Raw genomic sequence first — 17,869 nt, forward strand, 5'->3', positions numbered from 1 at the left:
CTCTATTTTTTTGAGACTCGTATTCTTATCTTGGAATGATCTTCAAGTTAGCAGTTTAATCTTGGAAAGATGAACAAATTAAGAGTTTTTGGATTGTTCAGTACCCATCAAATTGCACTATTGTTTGTTTTTTACAATTTGATTCCTTTTCATTTGAGGCTTATATATTTTTGTCATAAATGGTCCTCGAAAGAACAGTTTCGATGATCTATCCTATTACGCTATTGCGAGAGAGAGAGAGAGAGAACAAAATGGGTTGAGCATCTTGCATCGCCAGATTCCTAAGTTAACCAAGAGATGAACTGCAATGAAAATCACAAACCATATTGCTTAAAAAGTAATTTTTATCATTGAATAACAAGGCAATGCTCCTCGTGACACAATGTTTGTTACTTTCTCGAACTTATTTACTTCATCACACAAGGAGAGAGAGAGAGAGACCACAACCTCATGAAGCTCAATGATTTCTACAGTGCATGGCAAGGCCATGCTCCTCTTCCAATATAATGAGAAGTGACATAATATCCTCAAAAAGATTGTACTTTTCACTTCTCATTATTCTTATTTCTACGTCACATGAATACCATCATTATGTTACAAATGGGATCCAACCCCACATTGTAATGCTATAAAAATGAACCTAATCATGTTCCTTTCATTCCCTTGAGTAAAGGGAGGGACGAAGTTTAATGGCTATGGATTACAAATGGTATCCCATGACTCCATCATCCATGTCATTTTACCCCAAACAAAAAACACATCCAGCCATGATAGAAGATTGAATTAGCTCAAATTTAAATGAAGCATGCATTGAAAAAGGGACCCATTCTCATGCGGTAGCAATTAGCTTTGGCTCTCCTGTTCTTCAAGAGTGAAGAAAGATGTGAACCACTGTTTCCAGGGAGCATCTTTTTGCTGCTCAACCCATGACAAGAAAGCACTATCCAGCAAGCAAAATATGTTGACATAGAGAAGTTGGTATCGCACGGGGACGAAGCGAAAATTCGCCATCTGAACAGCGGGCCAGATCGCTCCCTCCAAAACAAAAGCAGGGATAAAGTCTCTCTTGACATCCTCTTTCACTTGGGCAGCAGTTTTGCCAGTTGAAAAACCCATATATGAGAAAAACACAAAAAGGTCCAGGGGACCGAAAATGAGCCCATCTATGGCAACCTTTGAGGCCACAAACCGTAATGATTTGGGAGGGAGCCGAAACCGATTCTTCATAACTCGGTCCAATCCCTCATACCTACAAAAGCAAGGAAACAACAATGGATAAGCACAACCTACATTTGACACAATCACAGAAGTAATTTGTAGGTCCTCTCTGTTAGAGGTTTTAAAATCAACTGACTTGGAGTATTTGTCGACCAAATATGGTCATGGGAGTTGGACTGAGAATGCTTTTCCCTAGGAGAGCTCATTCAACAAAAGTTCCGGACAGACTGAACATCCAATCCATTCTTATTCATGAAGGGTGGGAGATGAGGTGTTTCCCACTTTCACACCCAGCCTTGTTTTTAAGTGGGAGCAGTTAACTCCATTGTCCGGGGATAAAGAAGGACAGTAGCTACCAAGTACGAATACCCAAATAGAAGGATTTCAATTAATTAGGAAAGAAAAGGGTCATCTTGTCAAGTTTTGCTTCCAAAAGAAACAGAAACCAGTGACGGAAAATCACAGGAGTTCTTAATTTCATGAATAAAATTGCTAGGCCATTAGCATGCTGAATCTTTTGAAACCAAGCAATTTAAAAAGGCATTCTTTCTATATTTGAATTCATTTATCAAAAAGTTCTGGGTGATTCCCTTGACTCTTGCAACCCCCCTAGTTTTCTAGAAAATGAAAGACATCATAAATCACTGTAAATCTGTTTCCACCTCAGATCCATGAATTTGGAGCACTAAAATAGTGTAGATCTGATATCTTTGAAGAATCGAAATAAATGGTACAAAGAAATGGACCATTCTTAAGGCTCTTTTTTTTTTTTTCCTTTTCCTTTTCTACGTCTTCCTTTTTTTTTCGTTTCCAAATTCATAATTTGATAATACACATGCTAAATTTGGACCCAAAATCCATCTTCAAGATGGATTCTGGAAGATGGATGCACTAGAGCAGGTGTGCCCGAGGACGTACCACCTAAGAGCATGTTCGTGCATATTCCGGTCTATGTGCCCTGGTGCACACATGCAGGTGCGCAACAATAAACAACGACAAGTAACTAAAGTACGATACCAACCAGTAATGCCCGAGTGGTCCAACAAATCCAAAGCCAAACATGCTCGTAACACCCACTCTTTTCCAGTTGATTCTAAAACCTTCTCTATCTTCCTGCAGAACACAGGCTTCTCCATTAGCTGAAATCGTCAAACTATAAGTGTTATATTCAGATACATGCAGAAGGTTCTAATTAGTCACATCAACCAAGTAGCATCATTATTTACCCCAAAAAAAAAACAAGCAGGATCACTGACTTCTCTTGTCCTTTTTCCCCCTTTCTTTTGGTTAGAAAAGGCACAGTTTTTTTCCTTCTCTAAAATTTCTTTATGGGAATGGTAGTATAATGCATTTTATCAAAAGCAAATGTTTTCACTTCTTTAGCCGAACCCAAATAGTTGGGATAAGGCTCAAATGATGATGATGATGATGAAATGTTTTCACTTCTTCTGCTCATTTTTTTCTTATTAGTTATAAATTGCACATGCTTGTTAGCCCAAGTATCTCTATTAAATACCTTGTGTCTATTGCGAATAACAATAAAACTGCACTCTTTTCTCAGAGAAAATTAAGGGTATATTTGCACATTTCCACAGGTCAGTAGCTGTAAAATAGTATTTTCAATTAAGGAAGAAGATGTTTTCAAAGATTTATGTTGAATGCACTTACGAAAGTGTGCCACTGTTTTTCTTTTTTCTTTTTCCCTTTTTCTTAAGTCTTATTCAGGTGAAACTGCTACCTCTAGTCGCTCCAAATGGAGCATACAACTGAGACATAAACAATTAAGGGATAAAGGTGAGAGGAAACTACAAACACATCAAACTGATGGGGAGCCCAGACCCATAAAAAGGTCCCTTCTACAACACCATGTGTGAGCTAACTAACGAGTCATTGAGGTCATTAGCCAATCTCAGTACATGCTAAAGCTCACTTGCTGATCTTGGCACACTCATATATCTCCAACAAGGTGTCAGCTAATCACCATGGGTGGTTACCTCCCGTTGTGCCCACTGAATCACATTTAAAGAATCACCATCAAAGCAGTAATGGACCTGAGAAAGACTGGATGAATATTTGGAATCCCATGAGAAGTGCTATGGCCCTGTATAGGCAACCAAAGTCCTCCCCTACACCCTAGGAGCCAGGGTTGCCCAACGAGCTTCCATTGAAATTAAGCTTGACAACCCCAAGTGGAGGCTTGCTCTATGACACATGAATATGGTCTGGCACCCAACTATTCACCATTTCATCCATACTCTCACCAAGCCCAATACCTGGAGGCCTTGCAATTCCTTTTTAGTTAATGCCCATGATATAATAATATTCCTATCTTGATTCCCTATTGTTGTGGCTTTAAAATGCTTGCCCGAAAAAAATTCTTCCCATCCTCCCATACAACGGCAACAAATGATCCTGGTGAGGAAGCAATAGAAAGATAACCAATCCATTCAAGGCGGGCCACTCTTAAACAGGGGGAACGACCAAACTCTAGTAATTTTGGCATTCAAAATGAATTATTAGCACCATAGAAGTTACTAGAAGTAAGTGGTCTGCCCCAACAGGCCCTAACACTATACTACTATCAACATTAAAATCATAGGCCCATACAAACAAACTTAAATGGCCCCTTGTTCAAAATTTCAAACCACTCTTGCCCCATATATCATGCAGAAAGACAAATCGCAACTGTAATTGTTTGAATGATAGATAACAAAATGCAAGTTAAAAACCAGCAAAACCAAGAAAAATCCATTAGTTTGCTACTTATATTAAAAGAAAAAAGAAAAACAAAGATGCAACTCGGCGATACCATGAGCCGTGTCTACATAAACATGCACTAAATCAAAACAACAAACGTTCTCAAGCAAGAAAAACCAGCAGCTTATTCTGTCTTTACATTATTGTGACTTTCAAGAAAAACCTTTTTTAACAAAAAGCCATACCTTGAAAGAAAAGAAATCTGAACTTTTTTTTCTTGAAATTAACAGAAATTTAATATTTCATAATGCATATTGCATCTCCAATTGGGAGCAATGACATTATTTTCTACTTAATAACAACAATAATATATTGTTCCTTAGCCTCTTCTATTCTCACGCACCTCCCTCCTCTCTTCTCCTCACCCTCCTCTTCCTCTTCCTCTTTCTCCCTTCACCTCTTTCTCTCACCCACCCTTCTTCTCCCTCACCTCCCAAACCCTCCCCCTATGTACCCTCTATTTTTTCTTTCGTAGTCTCCTTCCCCTATCTGTACCCTGAGCACCCAGCTTGTGGGCTGCCTCAACTTTTCTTAATGCTCTGGTCTTTTCCTCTACCCTATTTCTGTATTTTTTTTGCTTCTCTTCCCCCCTCCAGCTGTTCATATTGTAGCCTGAGCACCCAATTTGCGGGATACTGTTTTTAAAAAAAAAAAATTGATGTAATACATTTTACTATTAATATGAAGTTAACCTTTTCCTCAAAACAAAAAACAAAAATAAATAATATATATATATATATATATTGAGTTACAAAATGGATTGTAAAATCACTATGTGAAACGCATTAACAACATGAAACAAGCATAAAACTATTGTAAACACAAGCTTCTTCATCTCTGTTCAGTAAATAGGTCATTGGTAAGACAATATTATATTCTATATTTCATTGTAAAAAAAAACTAAATTATATTCTCTTTTTTTATAAGATAAGATAAGATTGGAAAGAAACACATAAAGGTTGTCAGATGATAACTGGGCACCTGATAAGATAAGAATGGCAAGACTACGAAAGATGAAATGGTTGAAAGATAACAAGCCTCTAATAACTAATACCATGGTAGTGCACTCACATATTCTATCAGTTTCCCCACAAAACAAAATAGTGGGTGAAAAATGAAAATATAAGCCTGACAAATTCATTCCTCTTGAAAAAGATTGGAAACTAATAAAACACACAAGGTGGGAAACTGCATTTCTAGCATCACGTAGAAATATGTGCAGTAATACACAATTAATCTGAGAATTATGGTCTCGAATCTTCACATAGATTCACCCAACACCAAGCAAAATGCTAATTCCATCGTGAACCATCTGAGCAAATTAACAGAGTCCCCCTTGATCAGAAGGGGCCAAGAAATGACAAACGTAAAGCTTAATGTAAACAATAAATTCAACTAATCAGATGCTTCCACAAAATTCAAAGTAGTATTAAAATGATCCACCGGTCCACAACAAGCAATTGACTGTAAGAATTTAGTTACTCATAAATTATTGTTTTTGTTGTCAATAAGAAAAAAGAGTAAAAAAATCATAAAAAAAAATAAATTAACATTTTTGTTGGCATTGGATTGAAAAGAAATGCATTTTGTAATCTATTCTCATTTATATTAAAGAAAAAAAAAGGGAAAGCAGGCTACTCCAAATGAATGTAACCAACAGGTCCTTTCAACCAGTATTAACCATGAGAAATTAACAACCCATAAGAGAGAAATTATCAAATGAGGCCCATGAATATAGTAGAAATCTACAACAAAAACAAATATTCAGGTAATCAATGAAAAACCCAATCAAAAGAACAAGCTGAAGAGAACCATAAGAGAGGGAGGGGGGAGAGAGATAGAAAGAGAGAGAACCAGTCTCTGCAATGAAAAAGAAGAGACACCCATACTCCATGTCTGGACTATAGCAATCTCTGAAAGTAGAAGAAGAGAGAGAAACACTAAAAATAACAGATACCCAAATCTCAGCATATTTCAAGGGATCAAAATAAATGGAACCCAATAAAAGGAAGAAAAATACAATGATCAAGATTTTATTTCTTACATGATCTTGATGATGTTTTTGGGATTTTGTGTAATGGGTCACAGCCTGAGCAGAAACATCTCCAATGCCCCAAAGAATCCCAGAGCTGATGATCTGGGTCCTAACAGGATAGAGAGAGAGACATTTCTGATACCACCTCCATGCTCTAATCATCCTATATAATGGGTTTTCCTTTTCTTGGGTGGACCAGGTGGGTAGAGAAATGTTAGAGAGAGAAACAAAAATGATTCCCCAAATTATGTTATGGGTTTTCTTTCTTGGCTGGAGCAGGTGGGTAGAGAGATGTTGGAGAGAGAAAGGAGAATATCCATTCTATGTTATGGGTCTTGGATGAAGCCGGTGGGTGGAGATGTTAGAGAGAGAAAGAGGGAAGAGGTTCATTCAACTCTAATTTTATGATGGCCTGGGCCTTTTTAAGACTCTCTCTCTCTTCTGTCACCAATAAGGCGATAAGCCCCCTACCTCCTGTGTATGTCTCTTCCTCTCTCTAAACGTGCCATGTTAGTTTCCTCTTAGTTGCCCTAAAAGCATGAATATAGGCGGTTTGACTCGTCTGTAATCTTGCACCTTCTTCAATATTACAATCTTTCTCTCTCCAACCTGCCCATCTCTTTCTCTCTCTAGACCACAATCTTTCTATCTCCAACCTGCCCATCTCTTTCTCTCTCTAGACCACGATCTTTCTATCTCCAACATGCCCATCTCTTTCTCTCTCTAGACCACAATCTTTCTATCTCCAACCTGCCCATCTCTCTCTAACCTGCCCTTATTTCTCTCTAGACCACAATCTTTCTCTCTCCAACCTGCCCATCTCTTTCTCTCTCTAGACCACAATCTTTTTCTCTCCAACCTGCCCATCTCTCTCTCTCTCTCAAAATATGCCTTTTAACGTTATTTAGAAGTTAGAACAATAGTCTTTAGTCTTTTCGAACAATAATCTTTAAGTCTTTACCCTTTGCTTTATTTATTGTGAGCATCTCTCTCTCTCTTTGTGAAATAGTCTTTCTTTCTCTCTCTATGTGAGCATATCTCTCTCAATAGTCTTTCCATTGGGTGTGATTTGTATAAGGCTGTGGCTCTAAACAATCAAAATCCAGCGCACCTTTAAAATGGTGTTAAAAGATGTTTTAGTATCGAAAAACTTTGTAATAATCGTAAAAATTTATTTTTAAATCTAATTATAAAATTTAAAGTTGCATTCTAGTATACATCGAGCAAAAATATGAATATTTTAAAATCTTGAAAATTGACGGTTTAGAAAATATGTTACAAGATGTACTATTTTCAATACTTGAAATGTATTTTTATTGTGTTTGAGGTCAAGATGATCGATTTAAAGATTTTTTTAGCATAGACTACCTCTTCTAATGAATTTTTTAGGTGCGCCTTAAATTGATTGTTTAGGGCCTCACTTTTATACTACTTTTTCCCTTTCGTTTTTTGGGAAAATGGTTTGATAGGGTTGCAACCCTATCAAAGTAAGTAAAGGCTCACTTCATATTTTTATCGAAAATTGCAATTCGAGCGTAGAAAAACCTTTGAACCAGTCACCTCCGCTTGAACATTATTATTGTAAAGAAATTAGGATTTCAAGTTCGAAAAATAACGTATATTGAAAAAATCATCTAGACCGTCTATTTCACCCTAAAAATAAGTATTCAAATATCCGCAGATTTATACCATAGTGTAAATCGATAGATCTATGAAAGCTTGAAAATCTTGAAAATTGACGGCTCAAAAATATGTTACAAAATACACTATTTCTAAAATCTTGAAATTTATTTTTTTCTCATGTTCATGTATCTTGATGTCAAGATGATCAATTTGAAAATATTTGAACATCAAAACAACCTCTTCTAATAAACTTTGTGAGGTAGGCTCTTTCCCTTATTTAAATACTACCTTCTTTTCCTTTTTTTTGGTTTTTAAGTTTCAATTGTTTTTCTTTTTGCCTTCTTATTGTGGCAACTCTCTCTTTCTCTCCATTTTTCTTTTTGCCTTCTTATTGTGGCAACTCTCTCTTTCTCTCTCCATTTTGATTCTATCTTCAGTGTTAATAATAACAGGGAACTCCTCTCTCTCTTACAGTAGCTATAAATTGTGTAGGGAAAGGTTTCTATACTTCTTTTATAGCATAAAAGTTCTATTCTCATCTTACCCTTCAGCCATACAATTTTGATCAAGAGAGCCCATTCACCGTTTGATCTTAAATCCAACGTCTCAAAATATTATATTTTTAATTTTTTTTATACAAATTGTATGAATATGAAATTTGATACGTGCCATTTTCTCATTGGGACGCACTTAAAAAAAATATTTAAATATTTTTTCAATAAAATATAATGATCAAAATACCCTTTGAAGCTTCCAGGGGTATTTTGATCATTTTATGTTATTAAAAATATTTTTTTATATATTTTTCGCTAGTGCGAGTTTAATAGATGAATGGACATCCAAAATTTGATGTCAAAATAGTTTATAAAAAAAAAAATTAAAATAAAATAGTGTAGAGACGTGACATTGTGATTGTGACAATCTTAACCCTCCATTCAAAATGAACGGTTGGATAAGAGGGAGTATATAAGTTTTATGTTGTATGAAAAACATAGAAAGCTTGCCCAATTGTATATACATGTCAATCTGAAATGGAATATAACAAGTTAACATTATCAAAAGAGAAGCAAAAAAAACTCCATGAGACTGTGACTACTGAAAATTATAGTCCATTTGGTTCCCCACGAATATAGGACAACACATATACTAGGTAGGTCCTACACTCTAATGGCAGTTAAGTCCTAAATAAACTCCTAATTGAGTTTTACTTGAGGGAGTATATGGATGGTATGTTAATGCGGAGCATGTTTGTTGCTAATTTTATTGTTTAACTTATTAAAAGGTAGTGATTTTTTTATGTCTCCACACACATAATTTAATATATTGAATATCAATGTTATAGTTAAGGGTACAGTTGGCGAAGGGATGCATCCGTAGCTGTAGAGGTAAGGTATGCTTTCAAATTTTATCATGGTATGTAATTTTAATGTAAAATGTTCTTAGATCTCAAAATATATTTTTATATCTAATTATAAAATTTTAAATTTAAAAAATGGTTAAAATCATGTAGATCTATAAAAATATGAGAATATTGAAAATGGACGGTGTAGATAATATGTTGTAAAATGCATTATTTATGAGACTTAAAATTTTTTTATTTTTCATGGTCATACATCTTGATGTCGAGATGATCAATCAATATTAAAACTACATTTTCCAATGGATTTTTGAGGTGCATTCATAACTCTACATTATAACGTCGTAACATTATATAAACTTTTTCCTATAGTTAATCAAGCAATTACGATAAACTGAGAATGATGCTACATGTTAATTAAAACCTAAGAAAAAAAAATAAGGAAAAAGTTTATATAGAGCCGAGGCTCTAAACAATCAAACTAGAGCCCACCCCAAAATTTTCACTAAAAGAGGTTGTTTTGAAGCCCAAATATTCTCAAATTGATCATCTCGACATCAAGATGCATAGACATGAGAAAGAAATTGATTTTAAGGTTTGAAAATAGTGCATCTTGTAACGTGTTTTTGGACCGTCAATTTTCAAGATTTTCAAGTTTTCATAGATCTACTCGTTGTACACTAGTTTTAAAGTTTTAAATTTTATAATTAAAGATAAAATATATTTTAAGGCTATCACAAAGATTTATAGTATTGAAACCACATTTCGCGATACTATTTGAAGGTGGCCCTAATTTGATTGTTTAGAGCCTCCACTCTATACAAACGGCACCCAACAAATAATGTTCACTTGAGGCCACACAATAAAGATCATAGTTGTCGACCTCCAAACACAAAATATTTGCACGAAAGCATTTCCCCCTTGATAACGTCACATATTTTAAAAACTATTACTTGTGGGGGACAATTGCTTTGCGACTGGGAAAGTTTTTTCCTACTAGATTACCGCTTTCTCATGTTTGTATTATTGAATAGTTGAGAGTGTGATTGAGTAGTTTAATTTTATTATTTATTTATATATCAGATTGAACTCAAATTCTCTATATCAATACTTCTTACTATCATGCTACAAATTATCTATAAAAAATCTGAAAAAAATAAAATAACAAAAATGCTCAAAACTTTCAAAGACATTCATTTTATTTTATGAAACTGTTTTTTCTAATATTATTTTATTGGTGCACCCCAATTGCATACATCCTGAAAATTTCATCAGTGTATAAAAAAAAATTTTAAATAATAGTACATATTTTCAACCATCTTATTAAGATAAGTAATACAACATTGCATGAAATTATTGCCTTTTATTTATATATATATATATATATAACAATTTATGGAAAGTTTATCCAAAATATACAATAGAGGGAAAATAAATGAAGAGAAAAAAAGAGGGGAAAATTGAAAGGTGGGGAAAAACTAGAGAGAGAGAGAGGTGGGTAATGGAGAGAGAGAGGGGGAAATGAAGAGAGAGAGAGAGAGTGGAAAATGACTAGAGACGGGGGAACAAGAGAGAGAGAGGGGAAATGAAAAGAGAGGATAACGAATGGGATAAATAAAACAAGAGAGAGAGAGGGAGGAAATAAAGAGAGAGAGGAAAATGAATCGGAGCCGCTCCTAAAATCTAGTGACTAGCATTGCACCAAATAAGCCACTCCAAATTACTTCCGCTTTTTTTTTTGTTGATATATATGTTTTTTCCGCTTTTTTGTTGAGTTTTTTTTTTTTTTTTTTTTGGGGATAAGAGGGATGGTATAACAGCTTCCCATGACAAACTCTCTCTCTTCACAATTCATGCACGCACTCTGCAACTGAGCTCTAAAGGTACTGCTTTCCACTCTTTTCAGCTTTAATGTTCACCCATTTTCTCTCATATCCAAAACCCAGATGAGTCTTTTCTCTTTTTCTATTTGGGTTGATGTATGGGTTGTTCTCCAATTGTTTGTTCTCTTTAATTTACAGGAGCTTCCTGGTTAGTTTCTTTCTCTCTCGAGAAGCACTGGCTTCTTTACTGATCAAATGTTCTGACACCACCAAGTTTATATTTTGTTTTTGATTAGTACCAAATTTGATTTTGGCAAACCCACTGTAGGTTTTTGAAATTTGAATAATTGGTAGCAGATTATCATGGGCCATTTTTGGTTCTCTCCCTAGAGTAAGCATTGGGTTATTTCCTGATTATTGCTCTGGCACCACCAACTTTATTATTATTTTGATAAGTACCAAATTTTAAATATTGGAAACCGGATGTAAGTTTTGAATAACTGGTTTATAGATTATCTGTTATGCTTTCTTTGAGACTGTGAATTCGCCATTTTTGGTTCTCTCTCTGTAGAGTAGGCATTGGGTTATTTACTTATTATTGTCTGGCACCACAAAGTTTATCTTTTCATGTGATGAGTACCGCAAGGGACATCGTAGGTCTGTTGCAGTCTTTTAATCCATGCTGTTCAAAAAAATCTGACGGCGCTGAGCATATGGGCGAAAATGTTTTCACCCATAGGCATTGCGTAGTGGCTTCCACACACACGCACACACACACATATATACATATATGTGTGTGTACATGTGTGTGCACACACGTGTGTGTATGTGTGTGTGTGTGAAGATATCGGTTTAGTTCTTCTTCAATCAATCATGCATCAAAAGCATCCTAATGAAGCAGTTGCCAATTTGGTTTTACGCAGGGTTCTTCTCATTTATGCTTTTCTTTGATTTCTCTCTCTAGATTCTTGGTTGCAGCAAATTAATAAGAATTTTTGGTGTGTATAATTTTGTTAACGTCTAATTATCATAAAATGCTTGCCGTACTAATGAAAACTTTGGATGCTTCCCTTATTTCTATCATAAACTCATAATCTTGTGCTTTTAATGCGAGAAATTCCTAATTTCGATCATCATCATCCGAGCCTTATCCCAATTATTTGAGGTCAGCTACACAAATCCTATTCCATCATTCTGCTCTATCAAGGGTCATACCCTGAGTGATATCATAAGTCACGATATCTCTTCGCACTAATTTCATCTATATCCTTTTGGGCCTTTTCTTTAGCCCTCTTAGCCTTCCACTTGAATCAAATGACCCTCCTAACCAATGTTATATTAGGTCTACAATGCACATAGCTAGCCCATAAAAGTTTAATTTCCCTCATCTTATTGTCTATTGGAGTCACTCTTAAGTTCCCTCATATTATCATTCTGAATTCTATTATTTCTTATCTTGCCACTCATCGATTCTATCATCCTCATCATCCTCATATCAGATACACTCATCCTATAGATATATTGTTTTTTGACCGCTCGACATTCTGTCCCATAAAGCATGACTGGTCTTACAACTGTACTATAAAACCTCCCCTTTAGTTTCATTAGTAGAGGCGATCACATAAAGCTCCGGATGCACATTTTTGCTTTGCCCATCTAGCTCTAATTTTATGTGCGACATCTTTTCAAGTTCTCCATTCTCTTAGATTATCGACCCAAGATATTGAAAATAATATCTTTGAGGTATTTCTTTGTCTTCAATCTTAATTAATTACTCATTTTTACTCCTATTATTACTAAACTTGTATTCTATATATTTTGCGTTAGTCCGACTAATTTTAAAACCTTTAGATTTTAAAGCATCCCTCCAAAGTTTTGACTTTGCATTGATGTCTCCTCTAGTCTCATCAATCAAAACTATGTCATATGCGAACAACATGTAGTATTGTACTTCATCCTGTGGATGCCTAGTTAACACTTCCATAACCAAAACAAAGAGATGGGCTTAGCATGGACCCCTGATGCAGGCCTATGCTCACTAAAAACTCACTTGTCTTTTTACTAGTTGTCCTCACATAGTTAACGCTCCCTCGTACATATCTCTCACCACGTCAATATCCTCTAGAGACTCCTTTCTTTCCCAACACCTAACAAATAAGTCCCTATGTACCCTATCATAGGCTTTTTCTAAATTCTTAATTTGGGCAATTAGTTTTATTTCTTTTGTTTTTTTTTATTGCTTTGGTGTCATTGTGCTCTATTAATTTTATTCAGTGTTTGTTTAATTAACTTTTGTAAAATTATTTGGAATTTACATTGTCGATTCATGCCTTTAGTGTGTCAATTATTTAATGGGTGCAGTTGGCATACAGATGCATCCGTAGCTGTAGAGGTAAGGTGCACTTTCAAATTTTATCATAGTATATAATTTTGATGTAAAATTTTCTTAGGATTATCTCAAAATCTATTTTTATATCTAATTATAAAATTTAAATTTCAAAAATGGTTAAAATCAAGTAGATCTATAAACATATGAAAATCTTGAAAATGGATGATGTAGATAATATGTTGTAAAATGCACTATTTCTGAGACTTAAAATATTTTTATTTTTCATGATCATACATCTCGATGTCGAGATGATCAATCAAAGGGTTTTTTAACATTAAAACTACCTTTTCAAATGGATTTTTGAGGTGCATTCGTAGTTCTACATTATAAGGTTGCATCTTTATATAAACTTTTTCCTTATTTAATTGAGATGACATAATTGATCAAATTAAAGCCAGGGAATTTTCTAGAAAGTATTTTGAAAATCTTGTGCTTGCTTTAACACACACTTTCTTGATTGCCTGTGATTCTTTAGACCTAGTTAGCATTGAACCTAATAAAATTGGAGAGTCTGATCAAACATTTTAATTAAACCTACGTTTTTCATCTATCTTTTGGGTGAATTTTCTTCACATTAATGATTTCCCAACATCAGGTAGCTTTCTTCTTTCTTACTTTTCTTTTTACATTGGTAATTTGGGATTCTCTTTTTGGGTATGTGTGAGTTATATCAGTGTATGAAAATAGGGATTATGGCACAAAAACACTCACTAATCTACGCCAAACACATCCAAATCATATACAAACAATGTATACAACACACCCATATTTTACAATTTTTTTGGAATTTTTTGAAATGTTTTTATGTACCCTGAGTTGTACAAACTGATTTATTGTCCTTTAATGACATGATTCAGTGTTTTATACAATTCTAACCCAAAAACACATCTTGGATTAAGTTTTCGGTGGTTAAATTTATTGAAACAGAGTGTTACTTGGATAACTAGAACATTGGTCTTCATGTTGGAAAGCAGGCAAATTACTTTTACTCTTTCTACGTAATCGAACAATGTGGCTTTGATGGGTCACCCAAATATGCTCTAAAAGGAGATAAGGAAAGCAAGAATCCATGGAAGGAGTGAATAACCACACACCTCTTCTGGATTCACCAATTAAGGATCGTGAACAAGCTCAAGCATCACTAAACAAGGTATTTCATCTTCTTCTCCATTTTTATGGATGTTCAGTTGCCATATCTATGTTTTCCAAGAAAATATTAGTTGCAATTAGCTGATATTTTACAATAACTCACGAGAAACTTCGGAATTGAGTTGATTTATATAAGGGAATAATATCTATAGGATGCAACTGTCGATCATTTTTTAAAGATTGCTGGTGTTTCTTTCATCTCTAAGAAAAGCTGGGGAAACTCATTTGACCCTTTTATATTTCTTTTAATATGGTGGCATTGGAAATTGCCACAGACCCTTAAAGGTGGGAAGAGTGCACTTAGAGAATAAATTGCACCTCTGGATACGATGGAGAAGGAACAACTCTCAAATGAATATGGAGAGTGGTTTATCATGCATTTCATAGTTTTCGTAAGACCTCGGATTTGGGTTTGGGCTATATTAAGGTGTTGATGATTGCAGCACTACATCCCAAATTGGATTCTATTTAACTTTATCAATAACTTCTACTGGAAATAAAAAATTTGTGCTTGGGATTCACAGAAGAAATGAATATTCGTGCATACTTCTAGAGCTGGTATCATGTTATAATTTATGCATGGCTATAATTCAATAAAATCTCAATATTATTGGAAGTTTATTTTTTTCGTTTTTGAAAGCTCTTGAATCATTTGATATATTTGCATGGACATATTGGATCAATCCCTAGACTATTTAAGGTCAAATGCTTTTGATTGCATGTTATTCAGGTACGATACCCAAATGGGAGAAAGGCACTAAATCAAATTTCAAGCACTTCTAAGACCCAAATTCAACCACCATGCACTGCCTGCTGGGATCAAGACTCATGCCGAATAGTTCGCTCTAGAACAAAGCTGATGAAAATTTTACTGGATAAAGGGCAGTCCCAAGAAGTCCAAAACTTATTTGATAGCTTAATTGAAGAGGGTCACAAGCCTTCACTTATCACTTATACTACGCTGTTGACTTCCTTAACGATTCAAAAGCGATTTGGATCCATCCCTGTACTTGTTTGTTTGATTGAAAAGAGTGGAAGAAAGCTTGATTCTATCTTCTTCAATGCTGTTATAAATGCTTTCTCGGAGGCTGGAAATGTGCAAGAAGCCATTAAAACCTTTTACAAAATGAAGGAAAATGGTTGCAAACCAACAACCAGCACTTTCAATACCTTAATGAAAGGCTATGGAATTGCAGGGAAGCCACAAGAGTCTCTCAAACTATTAGAATTGATGTCCCGTGAAAATGCAAAACCCAATCAGAGAACTTTCAATATCATAATAAGAGCTTGGTGTGCAAAGAAAAATTTCCTAGAAGCTTGGAATGTGATGAATATTATGAGGAGTGCAGGTGTTCAGCCTGATGTTATATCATATAACACATTAGCTAGAGCCTATACACAAAATGGTGAGACATTTAAAGCTGAAGAATTGGTTTCGGAGATGCAGAGGTGTGGGTTAAAACCCACTGAAAGAACCTTGGGAATTATAGTGAGTGGCTATTGTAAAGAAGGTGATATGAAGAATGCCATGAGGATGGTTTATGGGATGAGGGATCTTGGGGTGCAGCCCAACTTGGTTGTTTTCAACTCATTGATTAAAGGATTTCTCGATGTCACAGATCCAGCAGGGGTCGATGAGGTGAGTTTGTTTGTTGCAGGATAAGTTTTCAAATTTGCATGGGCTGTCATAGCTCTCTCTCTCTCTCTCTCTCTCTCTCTCTCTCTCTCTCACACCCACACACACACACACACACAAGCACAAACACATGAAAATGCATAGTTAGAACTCAAATATGTACCATTAACTGTTTTCTCTTGATTTTGTTGACTGTCATCGTGTTTGCTCTCTCTCTCTCTCTCTTCACAAACACGCACAGACGCATCTGTATATGCATGTATAGTTCCTTACATGAATGTGTTACATGAATGTGTTGTCAACTACTTGTACATTCTTGTGAAATTTGGTTATGCCATGAGTGAATAGAACATATTGGTCCTTGTAAGGTTTTTGGTTTTGTGTATTGTCCGAATACAGGTCCTAACTTTGATGGAAGAATTTGGGATCAAACCAGATGTAATAACTTACAGCACCATCATGAATGCATGGAGCACTGCTGGTCTAATGGAAAAATGTAGAGGCATTTTTTATGACATGGTCAAGGCCGGTATAGAGCCTGATGCCCATGCATATAGCATCCTAGCCAAAGGATATGTTCGCGCAAGAGAGCCCGACAAAGCCGAAGCCCTTCTCTTGTCCATGGATGATGCAATGGTATCCCCCAATGTTGTCATATTCACTACCATCATAAGTGGATGGTGTAATGCTGCACAAATGGAGAAGGCCATGAGGGTCTTCCAAAAAATGACTGAATATGGGGTTTCTCCAAACCTTAAGACATTTGAAACCCTAATCTGGGGATATGGGGAAGCAAAGCAGCCATGGAAGGCCGAAGAGATGCTTGAGAAGATGGAAGAGGCAGGAATTTCACTAGAGAAGAGCAGCATAAATCTTGTTGCAGAGGCATGGATCTCTGTTGGCTTACCCAATGAGGCAGCGAGGGTTTTAAGTCCTGAAAGGGGTAAAGAGATAGGGGAGGAGACCTTAATGGTGGATGTTGATAGGAAGCAGAATTTGGGTTCCTCTGGTTCTGATTTCTTGAGTGCTATGGCTGATCAGAATGGTGAGGTTGGGGCCAAAAGGAGTAGAGTTGTGTTTAAAGAGGGGGAATTATCTTCTTTCAACTGTTATTGGGCTTCAAATTTCCTGCTTCTTTCACATACAGGGAGAACGGGGTTGAGGTCTCCTATTGTTTGTCTAAAGCAATCTCAGATGAAATATGGGTTTTGTGGATTGATGATCAGTTCATGCAGGTTGGTACTTTTGAATTGAGAGGACACCATTCTTTTGAATCGTGCATTGGTTGAGTTATTTGTTTTGAAGCTGGGCATAGACCTTAAACGTGCTCTGAAACAGAACAAAATCTTCTCCATCTGTATCTTGTGAAATGACAAAGTGATATTTAAATTGCCAAACAGAGTTGATCTTTTTGAGAATTCCTTGTAAATTGCTTAATTGCATTGTATAATGAAAGATTTTTATCCATCATTATGAACTTGTTTTTTTTTTCTGAAATTTTTTTTCATAAAGGGATTATATACTATGAGACCAAAGAATATTGATCAAGTAGAATATCATAAGGGGATTATATACTATCAGACCATTTATTTTTCATACAAGGAGGTAACAATAACTTTTAGCCTTTAGATGTGAAATCCAATAAATGAAAATGTATGTCAAAACAACGACACATCTTCAACCTCCCAATTTCAAATCTAATGGTCAAGGATGATTATGAACTCCTTGTATCAAAAGTAAATGGTTTCATTGTACATATTTTCCTAGCATAAATAGCTCTTGCAATATGTAAACGATAACCTAGTTTCCCAAGAATGCCAGGTTCTTTTTCTTCTTTCTTTCTATGAACATTACAATATAATTCCATTGATCTTGTCAAAAA

At 35.3% G+C, this 17,869-nt stretch overlaps 2 protein-coding genes across 2 annotated transcripts; one reads left to right on the forward strand and one right to left on the reverse strand.

Moving 5' to 3' along the window:
* Positions 1–464: 464 nt before the first annotated feature.
* Positions 465–6,947, reverse strand: LOC18426579 (Peroxisomal membrane 22 kDa (Mpv17/PMP22) family protein). Its single transcript, XM_011622238.3, has 3 exons — positions 6,020–6,947; positions 2,240–2,331; positions 465–1,249 (listed from the first exon to the last, which is right to left on the reverse strand). Exons 1-3 carry the CDS (start codon positions 6,170–6,172, stop codon positions 844–846), a joined length of 651 nt encoding a protein of 216 aa, XP_011620540.1. The 5' UTR covers positions 6,173–6,947; the 3' UTR covers positions 465–843.
* Positions 6,948–10,569: 3,622 nt separating this feature from the next.
* Positions 10,570–17,457, forward strand: LOC18426580 (uncharacterized). The gene is made up of 4 exons (XM_006833242.4): positions 10,570–10,873; positions 14,177–14,352; positions 15,082–15,990; positions 16,387–17,457. Exons 2-4 carry the CDS (start codon positions 14,272–14,274, stop codon positions 17,239–17,241), a joined length of 1,845 nt encoding a protein of 614 aa, XP_006833305.1. The 5' UTR covers positions 10,570–10,873; positions 14,177–14,271; the 3' UTR covers positions 17,242–17,457.
* The last annotated feature ends 412 nt before the right edge of the window (positions 17,458–17,869 follow it).

This window comes from Amborella trichopoda, chromosome 5 (assembly GCF_054954075.1).
Source record: "Amborella trichopoda isolate Santa Cruz 75 chromosome 5, AtrichopodaSantaCruz75HAP2 v2.0, whole genome shotgun sequence".
Lineage (NCBI taxonomy): Eukaryota > Viridiplantae > Streptophyta > Magnoliopsida > Amborellales > Amborellaceae > Amborella > Amborella trichopoda.

Bases quoted from the DNA above. Each gene is read 5' to 3' on its own strand.
- LOC18426579 (XM_011622238.3), bottom strand. From the start codon at position 6,172: ATGATTAGAGCATGGAGGTGGTATCAGAAATGTCTCTCTCTCTATCCT. The intron at 2,332-6,019 runs GTAAGAAATAAA...TGTGTTCTGCAG, and splicing joins AAAAACATCATCAAGATCAT to GAAGATAGAGAAGGTTTTAG. The intron at 1,250-2,239 runs GTTGGTATCGTA...TTGCTTTTGTAG, and splicing joins GGACCACTCGGGCATTACTG to GTATGAGGGATTGGACCGAG.
- LOC18426580 (XM_006833242.4), top strand. From the start codon at position 14,272: ATGGAAGGAGTGAATAACCACACACCTCTTCTGGATTCACCAATTAAG. The intron at 14,353-15,081 runs GTATTTCATCTT...CATGTTATTCAG, and splicing joins CTCAAGCATCACTAAACAAG to GTACGATACCCAAATGGGAG. The intron at 15,991-16,386 runs GTGAGTTTGTTT...GTCCGAATACAG, and splicing joins ATCCAGCAGGGGTCGATGAG to GTCCTAACTTTGATGGAAGA.